Source organism: Ostrinia furnacalis, unplaced genomic scaffold, assembly GCF_004193835.3.
Source record: "Ostrinia furnacalis isolate ACB-3 unplaced genomic scaffold, ASM419383v2 OfSCF0215, whole genome shotgun sequence".
NCBI lineage: Eukaryota > Metazoa > Arthropoda > Insecta > Lepidoptera > Crambidae > Ostrinia > Ostrinia furnacalis.
This window is the reverse complement of record NW_021130454.1, coordinates 84,988-103,113: the sequence shown is the minus strand read 5'-3', so window position 1 is coordinate 103,113 and position 18,126 is coordinate 84,988. Positions and strand designations below refer to the sequence as shown.

At 37.0% G+C, this 18,126-nt stretch overlaps 1 protein-coding gene across 1 annotated transcript; it reads right to left on the bottom strand.

The window, feature by feature from the left end:
* Positions 1-17,150: 17,150 nt before the first annotated feature.
* On the bottom strand, positions 17,151-17,915 carry LOC114356561 (uncharacterized). Its single transcript, XM_028309775.1, has one exon. It carries the CDS (start codon positions 17,913-17,915, stop codon positions 17,151-17,153), a length of 765 nt encoding a protein of 254 aa, XP_028165576.1.
* Positions 17,916-18,126: the final 211 nt, after the last annotated feature.

Genomic DNA, 18,126 nt, shown 5'->3' with positions numbered 1-18,126 from the left:
AGAAGTACTGTCACTGATATCTGAGTAAGTTTACCGAAAGTATTCATAGATGGCGGTATACGACATAAAGGTTAGAAAAATAAACTCATTAACATTAAATTTTAACAATGTCGCATACTTACTTATCAAAAATAGCCCCTTAAAATAATTTTATATGAAAAACACGCGTTCCTTTTAATTTGTTCATTTCATTCATTATAAATAACCTATTTGTATTGTAATAATATCTTTAATACCGCAAATATTTTTTCTTTCTTTCTTAATAATAAATAAATAAATATATAAATAAAATAATAAATAAATATATATAAATATATATAAATAAATATAAATATATAAATAAATATATAAATAAATATAATATATATATATATAAATATATATAAATATATATAATATATATATAATATATATTATATATATAATATATATATTATATAATATATAATATATAATATATAATAATATATATAAATATATATAAATATATAAATAAATAAATAAATATAAATATATAAATAAATAAATCAATAAATAAATAAATAAATAAATAAATAAATAAATAATTTAAGCGCCATCTAGGCCTATATCAAGTAACTATTTGCTAACTTGTTTGTTATTGTTCACTAGTGCCCTCTACAGCTGCAAGCAAGATAGCATGCGCGGGGCGAGCGGCGGGAGGGACACCATCCATCCCTCGCCATTTTACGTCAAAGCGAGCTCAATCAAGTTAGCTTCTGTCAGTCGCTGTGTTTGTGTATGGTGTTGTGAAAAATTATCTGTGTCGATGAATCTCAATGGGAAATCGTGCTGATTACGACTCCGAAAGATGGGTCGGCCGTTGTGTTTGTGTTTTTGATGCGTCGCTCGATCAGTGATGATGGCCAAGTGATTGATGAAGTGAAGTGTTTTGTGTCGTATGTTGGCCAGTCACGGCAACAGCGAGAGCCTTTCTTTGGATAAATCGTCCCCAAGACGACGTCGGACCATAGAATAGGAAGGTGACACCATGTCGGCAAAAAATATTCCAGGAGATAAGGTAGGTCAGCTCGAGAGCGTTACTCAAAGGCTGTAAAGGTCATTTTTTGTTTGTGTCCAAACTAAACCACTCCTCCTTTCCCAAACTGATTTACACTCACTGTATTTTTAACCAACTGCAAGTTGTTCATTCAAGCCTTTCACTCAAGTCCAAATTTTCAGAAATACCAAATGATTTATGTCCAAAACAAAGTCAATTATTTAACTATTTTCATTTACGAGTTCTTAATCAACTTAATTAATATAAATGAAATAAACGTATCTAGTTACTAGTAATTATAAAATGTAATTAAAAGTTATTGTTTGCGTTACAAAATAATATGCCACTTTTATTGAGTAATGTCATACTGTCATTAATGCTTCTCATAAATTCCAAATTGAATCAAATTAATTACTGGATTGTAGTGATTACAAAACCCAAGTCAGACATTATTAATTCTTCTATTAACACGTCTGACAAGGTTCATAATTATACATTTACAAAAATTTAGGTAAGAAAAGAAGTTATTTATTATTATTTTCACCTATTAGGATCTTATTGGACTTAATTGGACCTGCCTTGTGTAGAATAAAAAAAAATACAGTTCTAAAAACGTTCGTTGTCGATGCTGTGATAATCGACAACAATAAAATAGTTGGTTGCGATTTAGTCTGTAGTTCGTGGAATTTGGTTTTGTTCTAAAGCTATTGAACCTGAATGTTTATTTTCCTATCAAATGATTTATTTTGAAGGTTGTTGATATTGATTTTATTTTAAATAAAGAATATAAAAGTTAGCAAACAGATGTAACCCTGACTAAACATGTTGAACTAAATGTGTCAGTTAGAAACTTATTTTAATGATTTATAAGGTTTTTCAACTACTTATTCATTCCGTTATATTATTTTTATTGTAATTTTTAGACATAATAAATGGGTTAATAATAATAATTGTATTGCACAAAACACAAGTAGGTACATACAATGGGAGACTTAACGCTAGGAAACTTTTGTATCAATCAGCCACTGTTCAAGCAAGGGAGAGCCAGTGCATAAAATAAAAAGCAGAACATTAATTATTAAAGAAACATACTTTACTAAGCAACTTTAGTTGTAAAATATGTAGGTAATATTAGAATGAGCTGATTGTATGTATGTTGACACATTTGAAACTTAAAAAAATATTATAAATCACTTAATTAACTAAAATCACTTAAATTAAGTCTATTATACAATGTAGGTTAAATGTACTTAATTCAATTACTTTTTTATTGTTAGGTACAAATGATTTAAGGCCCCATTTGTCTTCTATAAACGAAGATGCATAAAACTGTTAGACACTGTCCATTAATAAATGCAGACAATTCACGATAGTCATATAATGCCAGTTTTTCTTGTTCAATTGGTAAGTAAACTCTTACAAACAAACCAAGCCGAAAGCGACACTATACTAGCAAGTCTTCTTCCGTGTGAATGCTCCAATGAACATACTCTACGCCCACCCTACGCACGTACCATGCACGGCTAGAATCAAAACAACTCGAATAGTGTCAATGCAATGCCGTTCGAATCTGACTCTAATGTTGTGACCGCCAAGGCTGACTAATCCATCGTCCAACCGAACGTCCTATCGATGAAAAATTATGCACCAGCGAACCGAATCTTGCTCGAAATACGGATAAAGGAACGAATCCCTGAGTGACTGGCGTCATTCCACGCTTTCCTTAGCTTAACTCATCACGAAAATTCGCGTTACGGAAAGGGGATTATCGAATGAGGTTACGCTTTTAAGCCGACATGAGAAAGGTTACGCGGAATTGCAAACTTGAGAGCTCCGAAACGCGTCAGTCCATTGTTGGGAGTGGTGGCGAAAGTCGAAACCGGCGAAAACGTAACACCAGATTATACGGACATAAATTTCCAAATCCAGTGCGTTTTGCCCGAGTTTTTCTTTGGGCACAATGGGAAGTCAACCCAATCCCCGCACTTCTTTGACCGGCTTATGTTCACTGCAAATTTAGGAGTAAATGAGTTTTGGAGCTTTTCTTTTTTGGAGTTTTATGTTCTACTACTGTACACTATCAAATTATAAATAGACAATGGTTTATCTTGGGAGATTATTTCTGGAACTGATGAATCATTGATAGTTCTTCAAGGAATCTTATACACATTTTATCACTACTTTTATCCCTGTCTCAATAAAATTCAGAGCCAATTAGAGAACCAAAAAAGGAAATCGCATTTCAATTACGTTTCATCATGTAATCTAGAAGTAGTACGCGGTCCTACTATTTAAATGTAAATGTGAAATCTTCGTGAGCAGCTTTTCGATTCCGTCAAAAGCGTAAAGCTCTAACGGGCTGGTCTAGAAACGGACTTTCTCAAATGTACGCCTCATTTAAGTCTTGTTAGTGCAGCTACATTGTAGCCTTGATTAAGACCGGTAGTTAATGTAACGATAGCTTTGAAAGTCATAAACACTGATAATACGATTACATGTAGAAAGTGCTACTTTCGAAGTCTAAATCATCAAGTATCAAAGTGATCAAATGAGGTATTTCCTAAATTCGTCATCATCATCATTTTAGCCATAGGACGTCCACTGCTGAACATAGGCCTCCCCCAATGATTTCCATGTTGATCGATTGGTAGCGGCCTGCGTCCAGCGCCTTCCTGCTACCTTTATGATGTCGTCGGTCCACCTTGTAGGTGGACGTCCCACGCTGCGTTTTCCGGTACGCGGCCTCCATTCCTGAGCCTTGCTGCCCCATCGGCCGTCAGTTCTGCGGCCGTCATTCCTAAATTATTCAACCTTTATTCAAGTTAGAGGTAGTATGAATACTTGTTACTTTTATGCTACAGCAATCAAAGACCGTAATGATTAAATCAGTACCTACAAGGTGGGCAGACGACATCATAGGCGCTGTATGCACGTCGTTATCCTCCGGTCAATCTGGAGATCCTTAGAGGAGGCATTGGACACCCTATGGCTGAAATGATGTTATGATGACCTTTAGCAAGGATATTTTATTTTAAGCGTCACAATAATACTATTGTTATTTATCAATAGAGGACAACAGTTCTTCAAATATCGGGTTAACCTGAAAAAACAGGTCCCGATTTTCATATCGCATTTAATCCCCAGTGACCTCAAGTGTGGGGTTAACGATCCACCATTATGAGATGTCTCGCTGGCTGGTCTCGAACAATGGCGGCTAACTGTAACCACGTCGGCGTTTCGTCACGCCGTCGGCAATAGTTGCCCCACCGTTCCCTTGCTCTAGATTTTATTTCCACAACTTTATGGTGTTCTATGGGCCCAATTTTAGGCCGATTTTCCGGTTTGTTCGAGCGCTTAGCCGTTTCTCAACTGTGAATTAAGTTTTTTAAACAATTGACCGTGAAGATCTACTATACTAAATTGGTCTTTCGCATTCACCGAGCATTCTCGTAATTTTACGATTTTTATTACGTTTTTATGAATGTCAAATTTTATTTTTACTTGCCGTTCTAAAACCTTGACTGATACGTCACCAATGTCTCGCTTTATGAACTCATCTGCATCGGGACGATATGCAAGATGTGCGGACCAAAGAACACAAGCTAAACCCATTTAGGCCTTATCTCGTTGTAATACGGGCTATTTTGCAACAAAAAAGAATAGTCTGATGTGCTGTCGATTGATCATACTAATAGTAACTTTCTATAATCCTTATTTTAAAACGTATTGAACACTTTCTGTTGTCTCAACTACGTAACCGATGCTAATTGACACCGAGAGTCGGCCTCATTAGAGATGTTTATCATAAGAGGAAACTGCAAACTATTACATAAGGCATGTTAGTTAATTATGCTAATTCTTGTCTCGTGCCAGCTTAACTTGTAACATGAGGATGCCCGAGACACGTAAACTCAACAAAAAAATACTCCTTTGTTTAAATCCTCTCGTGAAACATGACTCACGCTTTTGAACTTATAAATCTGAAAGTAAAAATCAGTTTTGGTACAAATGGTATGTTGCTTTCAAGGGTAAAGTCCTCTACAAAAACTTTGAAATGGCACGATGAAATCTCATTGTTATTCAGTCACGAAAACGTTTTTTTTTTATTGTTTGTTGTTCATTTCCAGTGTTCAATCAACTGCAGATTGTTAAGAAGATTTACAGAATTATAAAATAACTAGCTGTGCCCGCGACTTCGTCCGCGTGGACTAATGACTTTGGGTAGGCACTTTTAATAATTTAGTCTAATTATTAGGGTGGTCCTTATTTTTCGACTTTTGATTTCTCCCCGGGGCACTTTCTCATTCGATTATATACCTCTAAATATGAAATTAGCTTTTTTTGTTTTTTTTTTGGTTAAGATTTAGAGGTCGCTACCAGCTGTCAAAATATTTACAAAAAGCTTTGAAGATCTTAAATCATGGTTTCATAAATGTTTTATTTAAGTGTTTATATCACATTTTAGGTGCAAATGAACATCGCATAGATAGAATAGACAATCGCTTCTTGTCCCCTTCTCCCCTCAACCCCTCTTCTGTACCGACCATGGTACCGACGCGTCGAGATACTAACAAGTAAACTCTTATATCTTAAAAATAATGGATCCAAATATGTACATTGTACATAATATCTTAGTTCATAGCAACAACAATAATTTTGTAATATTTTTACTTGGCTTCGGCTAAAAATAAATGAATCTAACAAATAAAGATTTTGTGTTTTTACTTAAAATTCAAACCTTGGTAGCGACCCCTAAATGTCTTTTAAAAATTAAAAAAAAAATAATGAAAGACTTTCATATGGCATATATTCAAATTACGTGGTGCCCCGCAAAATATAAGAAAAAAAATCATACATAATTTATGCGAAACTTTAACCGTTTACGCAGCGTCAGCTCTCAAAAGGAAAAAAATCACTGATTTGAAACATTCTTCATTGGTGCTCCGCTCCTAGTGGTCTTAGCGTAATGATATATAGCCTAAAGCCTTCAGGGATTAACGGACTATCCAACACAAAAAGAATTTTTCAAATTGGTCCAGTAGTTCCTGAGATTAGCGCGTTCAACCAAATAAACAAACTGTGATTAATAAATTGCGCCACTACAAACCGTACCAACAGATGGCGCTGTTACGATCTTACTATGGCAAACTCCACCGCGCATACAATCCTGCATCGCGGTGACGAAGTTTTTTACCCTGCCCAGTATATATAGACAAACCAAGATTGTGTAAATTAAATGCTCTAACTCCTTATGGTGGTTGAGCGTCATGTTCCACAACTTCAGCTTTATAATATTAGTATAGATTAAAATTCCACGTACATAACTTTCATTGAGTTTATTGGTTGATGAGACGTGCTCGATTTCATCATAGTTTTAATTACAACATAAGAACAGTCGTTAAAGTTAATTATATCATAAATAGGGTGTTAGATTCCTTCCGACAGTGATATCAACCAATTTGACTGTCATAATAAATCAAGTAAATTAAATTTTCCATATACTGTCGTCCGTGGCATAAAAGAAGGGGTCCGTGGCCGAGTCCCCCAGTTTTCGACGCACCCGTGGTCGACTCCCCCGGTCAGTTAAATTCGATTTGAAGCAATTTTTAATCAAATGTACAGTCAGGCACAAAAATGTTTATAAACGAATAAATATTTATAAGGCCAGTAGAATTAAACACAAAAATGAATCTAATGAAATGAAAATAATTCCTACAAAAGTTTTTTGTTTTTTACTACTGCTGGTTTTGGGTTAACATTTTGCTCCCAGATTGCATAAATAGCGTCAAACATGCATAGTTTAGTATAATAATTAGCTTGTGAAACTTTTTTCGTTGACTGTACTCAGTGCAAAAGCCGAAAAAAAAATGATATTAAATTTATTTAAATCGGGGGCGTCTACCACGTGTGCGTCGAATACTGGGGGACTCGGCCACGGACCCCAGAAGAAAAAGAAAGAAGCCGTTCCAAAATGTTCTCGGATTAAATTCGTAGTCAAGACGACCTAGAACAACTTGAATACAATGCATTACTCACGAAAAGAAACGTATTTAAATGGTTCTGACATATTTTTTACTAGCTTTCCGCCCGCGGCTTCGCCCGCGTTGAATTTTGTCTGTCACAGAAAAACTTTATCGCGCGCGTCCCTGTTTCAAAAACCGAGATAAAAACTATCCTATGTTCTTTCCCGGGACTCAAACTATCTTTATGCCAAATTTCATCAAAATCGGTTGCGAGGTTTAAGCGGGAAAGCGTAACAGACAGACAGACAGACAGACAGACAGACAGACAGACAGACAGAGTTACTTTCGCATTTATAATATTAGTTGGGATTACAAATTGTGGGTGTTGCTTTTGTATCGTTGTATTTTGACAGGCGAAGGTTTTTCACACGCGGTTTCGTGTTTATTGTTCAGTGTGTCATTACGGTCGCATTTTTTGCGTGACACTCGTGTTTTGCTGTCGGTCACGCGTGACTGCTGCTAACGGTACCCGAGAACGTGGCGCGCGAATCCCGCGACGTGCGATGTAAGTGTTAAATGATTATTGTTTATAGACGCGTCAATGAAAGTTCACTGAACTGTGGATTAAAAATATAACTAGGTAGTATATTCTTGTATGAAATGCATGCTGCACATGTCCCATTTAAGATTATATTGCTTTGGAAGATTATGCAAGCTGCTTTCTTCCTTATTATGTCTTGTGATCTCTTTTAGTGAAGAGAACAGCCTAGAAAAGGCTTGAGTACGATGAATCTACGTCCAGCAGTGGTTAAAGCAAGCTGATGATGACGATGATGAGCCCCTTTTTGAAAGATTTACAGGTCGAACCTATTTAAACTGGTTTTAGCAAAACAGTTTTTCATTTCTTTTCTTAAATCATCTTTTTATTTCTTCTATTTACTATGCACAGTCATGTAATTATCAGTAAGATCGCTTACATACGCTTTCTAAACGTTTAATAATGAAGATATTAAAATCAATACTGGTTCTAATTATTATGTCTTCAGAGTCCGAATTAGCTGTTATTATTTATTCATCATGTTTACAAAGGACAGGCTGTTGGAAACTTAACCAATTCGGACGGTATTATGATCGGGGTTTGGGAACTTCATTACTGTTTAGAACTGATTTACATGGCTCGATTGCAATCATAATTGTGATGCTACACGTACTAACAGCTTGGTACGTAGTTGTTACTTCGATAGTGAGTGTAGTGGAAGTTTATAAATGAAAAGAGTGGACTGTATGAAATTAATTATCTATTCGGTATAAATTTACAATGTTATCGAGATCGTTTTGTGCAAAGTCGTTGAAGAGAGTGCGTCAGGATCGTCTTCTTCGATGTTCGCTCGCAAACCGAACATTGCTTGTTCGTTCGCCGAACGCTCGCCGCTCCCTCCGGTCACGCCGCCCGCGGGCAATGTCCGTGAGTAGACAGTAGCAACAAGGAGAAAACTAAATAAATTAATAAATAGAAACTGCGTTAAGTTCGGTTTAGTCAAAATGTGCTGGATGACTAAAACAGAGTTACTCCGAGAAAACATTTCGTTCTTATTATAGACGGCTTTTTAGTGAGGTAGTGGTGGTTTTGGTGGATTCCATACTCACAAAAATCCACAATAAGCTTCAAGACTTCAGCAGTTGATTAGGTAAAGATCTTAAGTTTTAAGAAAGCTTTTAACGCAAACTGATCTGAACAAAAAGCCTAAGTTACGTTACGACTTACGATGATAAATCGCACAAGTCGTTATATCTGCGGAACCGGTATAGACAATAGTAACATTAAGACGGTAATATTAATGTATTTTAGAACACTACATGAATATTACACCTAATGGGACAACAGAATGTGGAAGCAAAATTCAGACGCAGTGTGTTCACTTTCTAAAACTAAAAAGTTTTACTCACAATATGAAACATCTATAGAGAAGTCCGAAATGGGATTTTTTTTAAATAAAACACGGATTTTGCAATCACGATACGGTTAGAAATATGTTTTTCACGCCATTAGCTTTGTGGGGTTATAGGGTATGATATAACTATTTTAGCCAGTTCTATCGGTCGGCCATGTTCTACTGATATAGTGATTTGTGGGCCCTACTTTGTTTCAACAATCAACAAAGAAGATCTTGGAGCATGCTGGCAAGTGACAAGTGGGCGGGACAAAGGTATCGGCGCTGAGTCACGATCTCGAGTCATTCACATCGCTTCACACAATGATTTTGTAATGACCGCCTACGGAATTTCTATTGTCGGTGATGGATGTACTACGTAGTGTGATGTACCGTATCAGTTTGGTGGCATTCGAACCTTTTTAAGAGCAACCTGCTTTAAGCACTCTTCAAATTGCTGTAACATGTTTGTAGGGTCATGTAGTTGAATCCAATGTTAATTTTGACAATTTTAAAATTGGGTAAGCGTAAGATCTGTCTGAGATTGAACATACGTTCAAAACATAATCCACTTGATCGAAAATGACACCAAAACTTTATAAACGACGAGAAGGAAGTAAAAGCACACAATTTAACATTCTATACGTTACATTGTTGATCCTATTAACTAGTGCCGAGTTCAGAGCCCCCAGTCATCTTAATCTGCTTCGTGATCCAGCACACGCTCCCAGCTGAAAACAAACTTAAGGCTGACGGATTTTATGTTGGATCCTTAATGTTTGGTGGGGTTTAACATTTCCTAAGCTTATTCGGGACCTAATCGGAAGTGCTTCTATCGCAAGAGTTTGCGAGTAATCCTATGAGTCGTATACGGTCTTTTTAGAGAGCAATGTGCACTTTTGTGCCTTTTGTTGCAACTGAAATTGACCTTTAGATTTACTGTCATTAGGTTTAGGGTTAAAAGTTCAGGAAATCTACATAACTGGCAGAAAACCAAAATCTAAGAGGCTTTTTGGAAGGAACATTATTGTATTCCAAACCATTGATTACTTCTCAGTTGAGCTAGATTTAAAGGTTTAATCACAGACAAGTCGACACGGGGATAATTTAATTGGAAATGAAGGCTCAAAAACTTACGAATTTTCAATAGACATAGAATATTATTATCACCTACAGAACGCTTCCCGCTTTCTGTGTGGGGTGAACTTCTAAGTCCGGTTGGTCCCAAAAACTCATTTGCGGTATCACGCTCGGCCCATTGTAGGCCGGGCAAACAATGATTGTAATTTAATTAGCTGGCATAAAATATTATTCAAACTAATTTTCGCCGGCTTTGGAGTACGGTCCATCTTAATTTTCTCCCAGAGGTCTGCCTACCCAGACGTCGAACGAATTGCTCCGTACTGTATCAAAGTGTTTGCCTTCCTTATTCTCCCGGGGCGTGGGATCCCTCGCGGTATATCCCTCCTACGGCCCTATTTTCACCTCGAATCGGTACAATAAATAAATTGCCCGTTGCTTTATTTCGACAGGGAACTCTGTAATGTAATTTATTGATACAGAATCATGATTACTTTCTTAATTAAAGACAACATCAGCCCCACGCTCGGCAAAGTGGTTTTAATGCAACGAATATTTTAAAGCGGCACTTGGAAATAAGCAGGATTAAAATGTGCTCTTTGGTGTGAATTTCAAGCCCTGATTTTTCATTTGTTACATTCATTTAATAAAGTGTTTTAATCGTCTAGTCATAGCCGAATACACATTTGCTTTAATTTGCGTTAATGATTCATTCATCATGTGATGAAATCATGTCAATGTTAATAAATTGTGTTTTAAGCATAATTTTGCATATAACATTATAATGAATAAAATTTATGTCAGTATCGGTAAGTATTTTACAGAGCAATATTTTTTGTGTTGTCTAGTCAACTAAACTCTGATTTTTAATTCGACGGAATTTTGACATTTCAGAAGTGTTGTCAACATTGAAACATTCCCACTAAGAATGGAGAGCATTTTCACAAATTAAAAAATAATCCTTTCTTGAATTTAAGGTTTCACTTGAAAAACTAAGGCTTAAAAATGTACTGATCATTCCAAAATGGTTATTTGAATTTTTATTATCATATTTTTGAAGTTACAAAAAAAATTGGGAAATTATTTTTCTATTACTGGACTCCCTGGCCAATAATCCATGGGTTACAAACCTTTTTTATGAAAATCCTTTTGTTAATAAAATCTTAGCTTCATAAAATAATCAATTTAACAAGATGCCAATTTTATAATCCAAGTTGATTATGATGACGATAATGATGATTGATGATCAATACATATTTTCGTTTATGATAATATGTTGTTTTACCGTGTTAAAAACACGTTTTTTTCTATTTAATCTTTAAAATGTACATAATAATTCGGGTACATTAAATTCACAAAACAAACAATAGTTCATTCTTGTAAGTTGTACTTGATGAAATTTCATTTCATATTATTTATTAATAATTCAAAGCAAAAAAGGCTTATTACATCTGAATTGTCAAAAAATGACAGCTGTCAGAATTCCGTCGAATTAAAAATCGGACTATAAATAATGCTGAATATCGGATGTCCAACAGCGCACTTCTAGAGACTGATCGCTAAGAGTAAGACCTATAAGGTCTAACTTTCAGAATTAGACCTTAGGTGTAGCTTTCGAAGAACCGCCACGTACGCTATATTGCTTAATTACAGCATATAATATCCTACTATTACCTACCTACTACACTACATGAGCAGAAATATGATGTAGGATTCTCGAAATAGTTATCTCAGAATTGTCGATGTTTGCTTTGATTAGAAGAAAGTCCATTCTTTTTAATGACTTTTTCAAATTGAAATTATTTGCCGAGTCATTGAGTTCCTTCGCAGTAATATTGTATGATATAAGCGCATGATTCAAAAGGGATTAGGGTTTAGGGTAACACATCCGACAGGCCGTTAATAAGAACGTTGCACCCCTGTTGGTTTTACACCCACCCCTACAATGTAATCTTGCGCAGCGTGTAAACATGTTACACGTCATATCCTATTTCGTAGAAATATGACAAAGGGGCTAGAAAATAATGAGGCGCATAATTTTTTCTCCAAAATCTTTGCGAAATGATAAAGTAGTGAGCTGAAAGGCTCTGTGATCGGTACATTTTTCCATTAGGAGCCTGCCGGCAGTCTCACTCGCGCCATTACCTCGCAAATGGCTTGAGCAAGAGCCTGAATTCTCGCGATTCTGCTTTATCCACGCTGAATATTTTATTCTAAATTCCACAGGATATGACAAGTGACACACTTAGCATAATTCTTTAGTCAACAACCTGAGTCTGTACAACCATTGGGACGAATTCTTCAAGTATCTTTGTAATAACCCTGAACTAAATAACAGCATATTTGCAGCGCAAAAACGTCTATTCGCGTTATCGCAAAACTAATAGTTTGTCGAACAGTGAAATCGTAATCTTATTGCCTCAGGAATTCAACAAAGGCTACCCATCCCTACTCTAAGACCCTTCATAAACGATGTGTACTGAACTCTATGATCCTCAGTAGTTGTAAAGCCGATCAACGTTTTTTGGAAGTCCGTAATCGGATTATTGTATCGTAATTATTGGGAGTCAGACTTGACCATTTTATTAGACTTTGAGGTTGGGTGGGAGCGTCTTTTGAACACGCTCTTAGTGAAATACGATCTGTCTGTCTGTTTGTGTTATGAAATTTTCAAATTACAATTTACACAGATATTTGATATTTTGCCGGCTTATCAAATATCATCGTTGATAATGAGAAATTGAAATTGTTTGCGGTACAAGTTTTCCAGTGTAACGGAATTCAATGCTTATTCAATTTAATTTAATTATGTTGTAGAACGACGGGATGCCTAAACAAATTGTTATTAGGGTCAAACAGTCTAATTAATTAGTTTAGGCCAGGGATGGGCAAAGCATGGCTCGCGGCCATTTTGACTTACACATACTTACATACGACGAGTAATCGATCCTGAACTAAATGCTATCATGTACTATAAAATATAATATCATACACCTATATGAGACTTAACAATTTTGGCAACTTAGCTGTTTACAAAATTAGTTATATTACAGTTAAAAAAGAAGTGTAATACGAGATTCAGTGGCTATATCGGACAATGGCGAAATGGTCAATGGCACTTGTGATATTGTGACCTGATGGAAAAAGGAAAGTCCACCCCTGGTATAGGCCCTCGCCTCTTCATCGCCATGCGAACTCATTTGTCCGCCCTGGTGACTCATCGGAAAGCCAAGGGTGACTTACATAATTTATGGACGCAACAGATGACCGTAACAAAATGGACACTTGTGTGACCGAACTCTTGGTGAAATGTACATTTTCTATAACGGGGCGGCTCAAACTTAATGTGCGTAAGTTACTTACCTTTTCTCCTGCAAATCCTATCGTTCGATCAGATAAAGCTTTAGATTTCACGCTCGCAGAACAATCGATACGGTAGAAACGTTTTGTTCCCCAGACAAAGCGCTTTAGATTCAACGTGACTTATCGAGTAACGTAATGCGTTGTTAAGAGATATAGCAATAATCCCCACTAATGCCCTGGGGTTGTCGCCCTCGTTTTTTCCAATATGTGCCGTTATGGCACCGAAGTCGAGGGTGCATTCTCTAGTGCAGGGGCAATAATCCCCTGTAACGTGACGTCGCATGTCCTAGCTCCTTGTCCCCAAAGGAGTTGCGTAATTTTATTTCGTCCCGCTGTGAGTCGTTTGGGATAAGATCCTACGATACCAATATTTGAAATGGCTTTTTATTTATTCCGCGTTATAATCTTGCCACATTAAATTATTGTCTATGATGGAGTATTATTAATCATCTACGCTCTATACTCTAGGGTATTGCTTTATTAGATATGGTTTCTAGATCAGTGGATGGTGCTGGCTGCTGGCAGCATTCATTAGCTTGTCAGGTTACAGGATCATAGATCACGCGTAATGGGTACATAATTCGCGTCTAGCGCTCTCTGCTGACACCGTCCGACTGCGGCCAAGATGCGGGTAGATCTCGAGAGCCGATAAGACGTGGGTAGTTGGAAGTTTTATGGAGCGGCCGGTAGCACAGCCTGTTTTCCCGTTATCGCCGACAGGGGGCTTTAAATCAGGCGTCTTTTATTCTTAAAGGCTTTAAGCCTGACGGTATTCGACGATCCACACGCCTCAGGGACCGATATAAGGGTAGATCTTTGGTAAGTGGCCCCTTCTGTTTTAACGCTGAAAAAGTTTTTGCTTAAAAAGCTGTTGAGTGTTTGTGGCATCGTAAATGCCTGGTTTGTACGTTAGATTAATGATAGAGTTGCATGTTTTCAAAGTTGTAAACTGAACTAACTAGGAATAAAGTCGTTAAGCTGTCTACCAGGAACGGTTGGCGTGGTAGGCTTTAGGAAACAATATTTAACTCATGCCCTGCCTACTGCACTAGTTACTAGCTTGCAGCACTAATTTATCCTTTTCTCATTGTAAGCCTGTCTTATTTACCCTCTAGCGAGTAACGGGAGTCAGTACCAACTATGAAAATATTCTGACGGTGTTTTTATTTAATACTTTACTGTCATCGCGCAAATTGACTTTTAATGCAGAACTGAAATAGAGAGTTGAATCACATGCAGTTTAGTTGCCAAGCTTGGCTCGAACCTTACTTTGGGTCCGATAATACACAATTTAGTGCATCCCGTTAAATCTGCTGCCATAACTGGCACCTAAACATAATTAGTAACTCCTTCCGAGCTTTTGAGGGGACCCTAATTGACACTGACATATTTCGCTGAGGGAATTTGTTATGAGATATTTACATAGCGAGTAAATTCTGAAGTGAAAAAATGTTCAAAGAAAATTACAAGCTAGAACAAAGAGAATTACGATACAATCAGACGAGAATTCTTCGATTGCGAGTGTATTTTATTTGTTTTGACAATTTCCCGCCTAGAGGTCAATTTGGGACTTTCGATTACAAGGCTCGGTACTTTGAACGAAGAGAATTATGTTGAGAAACTTAATCTGATTTACGAAATTGGATTTATTTTATTTTACTGAGTAAAATGTTGGAGTATTATCTTTAATTCTTATTCGTCTACCATTATTAAATCTATTGCCAATTCAAAATGTCATGCATAATATAATATTTATCTGGGGACACGGCAGTGCCCCCACCAAGTCGAGCAAAAAAGCGGCACGGCCGTACCATCCTTTTCTCGATTTTCGGCCATTTTCGACCGCCTGTAACTTCGTTGTGGATAAAACTAGAAGGCTGAATTTTTATTAGCTATGCAGGCATTGTAAAGACACGGTATATTTAAAATTTCATTCAATTTGAACCAGTTGTTTAAGAATTATAACGGGTCAAAGTTACTTAATTTTGTCACTCACTGACTCACTGACTCACCGATCATCAAAATTCTAACCATAGAACAACTGAGTTGCAAGACTTGGTTTTTTTGACAAGTATTGTTTTTGATGGGATTCAAATGTTCCATTACATAACAACGATAAGTACCTATTGATGATTTTCATCAAAATCAGATTTCTTGTTTTTGAGGTTGATCATTTCAATAAAGCACTCTTCCATACTAATAACATTTGTCTTTTATCTCAATATATTATGGATGTTTGTCTAATAAAATTATTTACGGTCCCATAAACTTATAGGTCATGTTTACCAGAATGAAATCACGAAAAGTACTTCAAAATCGTTGGAAATCGGAATAATCCTCTATCTTATTCCCTAGAGCCGAGGCAGTAATTCAAATCAAGGGGATAAGCGGGTCCCGCTGGGGTTTCTCAGATTTTTGCTGAGCTGGATTATAATAATGGTGACTTAAATCAAACTGACCTACGTGCGATAGAGATCTTATTTACGAACAAAGTTGGGTCCGCAATAAATCATGACTTACGATTATAAAAGGACGTTTCTAGTTTCATAGACGATATTTAAGAAGCGATATTTCCTTTTGTTACAAATGATATGCGTAAAAATCTTAAGCAACAAACACCCCATTTCGTGGAAGAATAATAAATGCATGTTGACATTTAATAAAAGCTTGTTATGTTCTTTATTAGCCTGTATCGTTTATCGTTTGATGAAGCATTCAATAAAATCTGTGTAGTAATTAGCAGTGGACGTCATTTAGTTGAAACGAACGGACGAAGACAGTCTACCAAAAAGCCTTAATTGAGTAAACTAATTGACCTAATTAAATAATTCTGTGTTTCACTCTCCAGTCTATCTCTCTACAAATTTGGAATTCCATCAGATCCGTTTTAAAAAACATCCGTAATGACAGGCATAAATTAAACAGCTCTGTAGATTCGGATCGAATTCCTAGAACTAAGAACGCCGAGTGCGGATCAGCTATAAATTATGTCATGTTCATTCTCGTCTTACGCTGAAATGGAGTTTAGAAAGTCGTTGTTTTGTGAAAGGATCTAAAACTATCTAAGACAGTTTTATAATTTTATTGGCGTTAGCAGTTATAACGTTCAGAAAAGGTTTCAATTTGGAAGAATAACCTTAAATTAGATTAGTCGTTTGCTGAAAATTATACTTTTTCTTCTATTGTATTAAGACAGTGGTAGAAATGATCAAAATCTTCCACCCCCCATCTCTGGGCGTCCATAGAGCTTCTTACCGCAGATTAGTTCGCCTGCGGGTGTAGAGTTACAAATCTCGCAGATAGGTCCCACATGGTAACGACCACGCCGTAAATCTACGCGCCGCGCCTACGGGAATCTTCTTAACGCTTATAAATCTCTAGAACTCAGTGAAAATTTCTAGCCCCTGTTGGTGATGATATAAATCATATTTAGAAATCCGAACTCCATTGGCTTGTGAATAAGAAAGAAATATTTCCTGCAGTTCGTTTGGAAATGGGAATATAAATAAGAGAAAAATTGGGACTTCCTTATCCTACTCGGGAACATCTATTGTTTTGTTTTAACCTTCCTTTAGATTAGAAATATGCATTTGCTGTAGTCCTTTGTCCTATACTATTATCGTTTAGTCCCATAAATCGTATGGCATAAACCACTTTATTATTGTACGAAGGAGAAATTTAGTCAAAAAACATTCCCGATGCGGACGTGATGTATCGGCAGGCGGAGTCCGCATGTGGGTTTATAGCCGATACACATTCACGGCTCAAGGTTGCCAGCTAACAGAAATATGTAGACTACACATTTATTGAATGATNCTCCCGCTGGTTTTGGGACGATCTTCCGTTTCTAATAGCGCCTGACGGATTTCTATTAGCAATTTTATCGACGTGCGTAGGCGAAACTATTGCGTGTATTTTCTCTGTAGGCGCGACTGTTTCGTGGTGCAATATTCTGTGATGTGTCTTTCTGCACCCATTTACTCTGCATTGAATGCCTGGGCATCTGTGTGCTCTATTCCAGGGACGAAGGCAGCGGTAGCACAGGCGTTTCTGTTTGGCAATGTCCCAGCGTTCACTACTATGGGCTTGTTTCATCTCGCTGCAATCGGTGACGGAGTGGTTGCTCTTGCAAACTGGGCACGACGATCTCTGTACTGTCTTCTGTTCGATGTGGAAGACACGCTGGGTATTCTGTATTTTCCGGTGTGGGTAGCTGTGTTCTCTGTAGATCGGTTCGGGAGCGGCGAACTTGGCACACTTCTCGGCCTCTCGCTCGATGAAGCGGCTGAACTTGATGAGGTCCGGTTCCTCTTCTGTGTGCTCCCAGGCGTAATCGTACCAGCGGTAGCGAAGCGCTGGTGTAAGCTTCTCGGTCAGACTGTGTACTATCTCGGGGTTATACAGGTAGTGTGTCCGTCCAAGTGCGCGAAGAGTCGCTACGCTATTCTTTATTCGAGTAGCGAACACACAAATCTGTTGCGGAGAGTCGGTGAGTCTCTGAAGATTTCTTAGATTTTCTATCTCGGACAGTGCGATCGAGTCCGGTCGGCCAAAGCGCATTTCTAATGTGCGCATAATNAGTTGTTTTTTCTTTTTTCTTTATTATATTCTTTGGTTTCACAATTTTTTTATAGACGTCTATTTTCATTTCTATCATTAATTCTTTTTCGTTTTTGTAAATTTTTGGCGATTCATCTTTTAGTTCTTCGGGTAAATTTGATTTTTCGTCCATATCTTCTTTCTGAGGCATCTCTGTAAAAAGAAATAAACG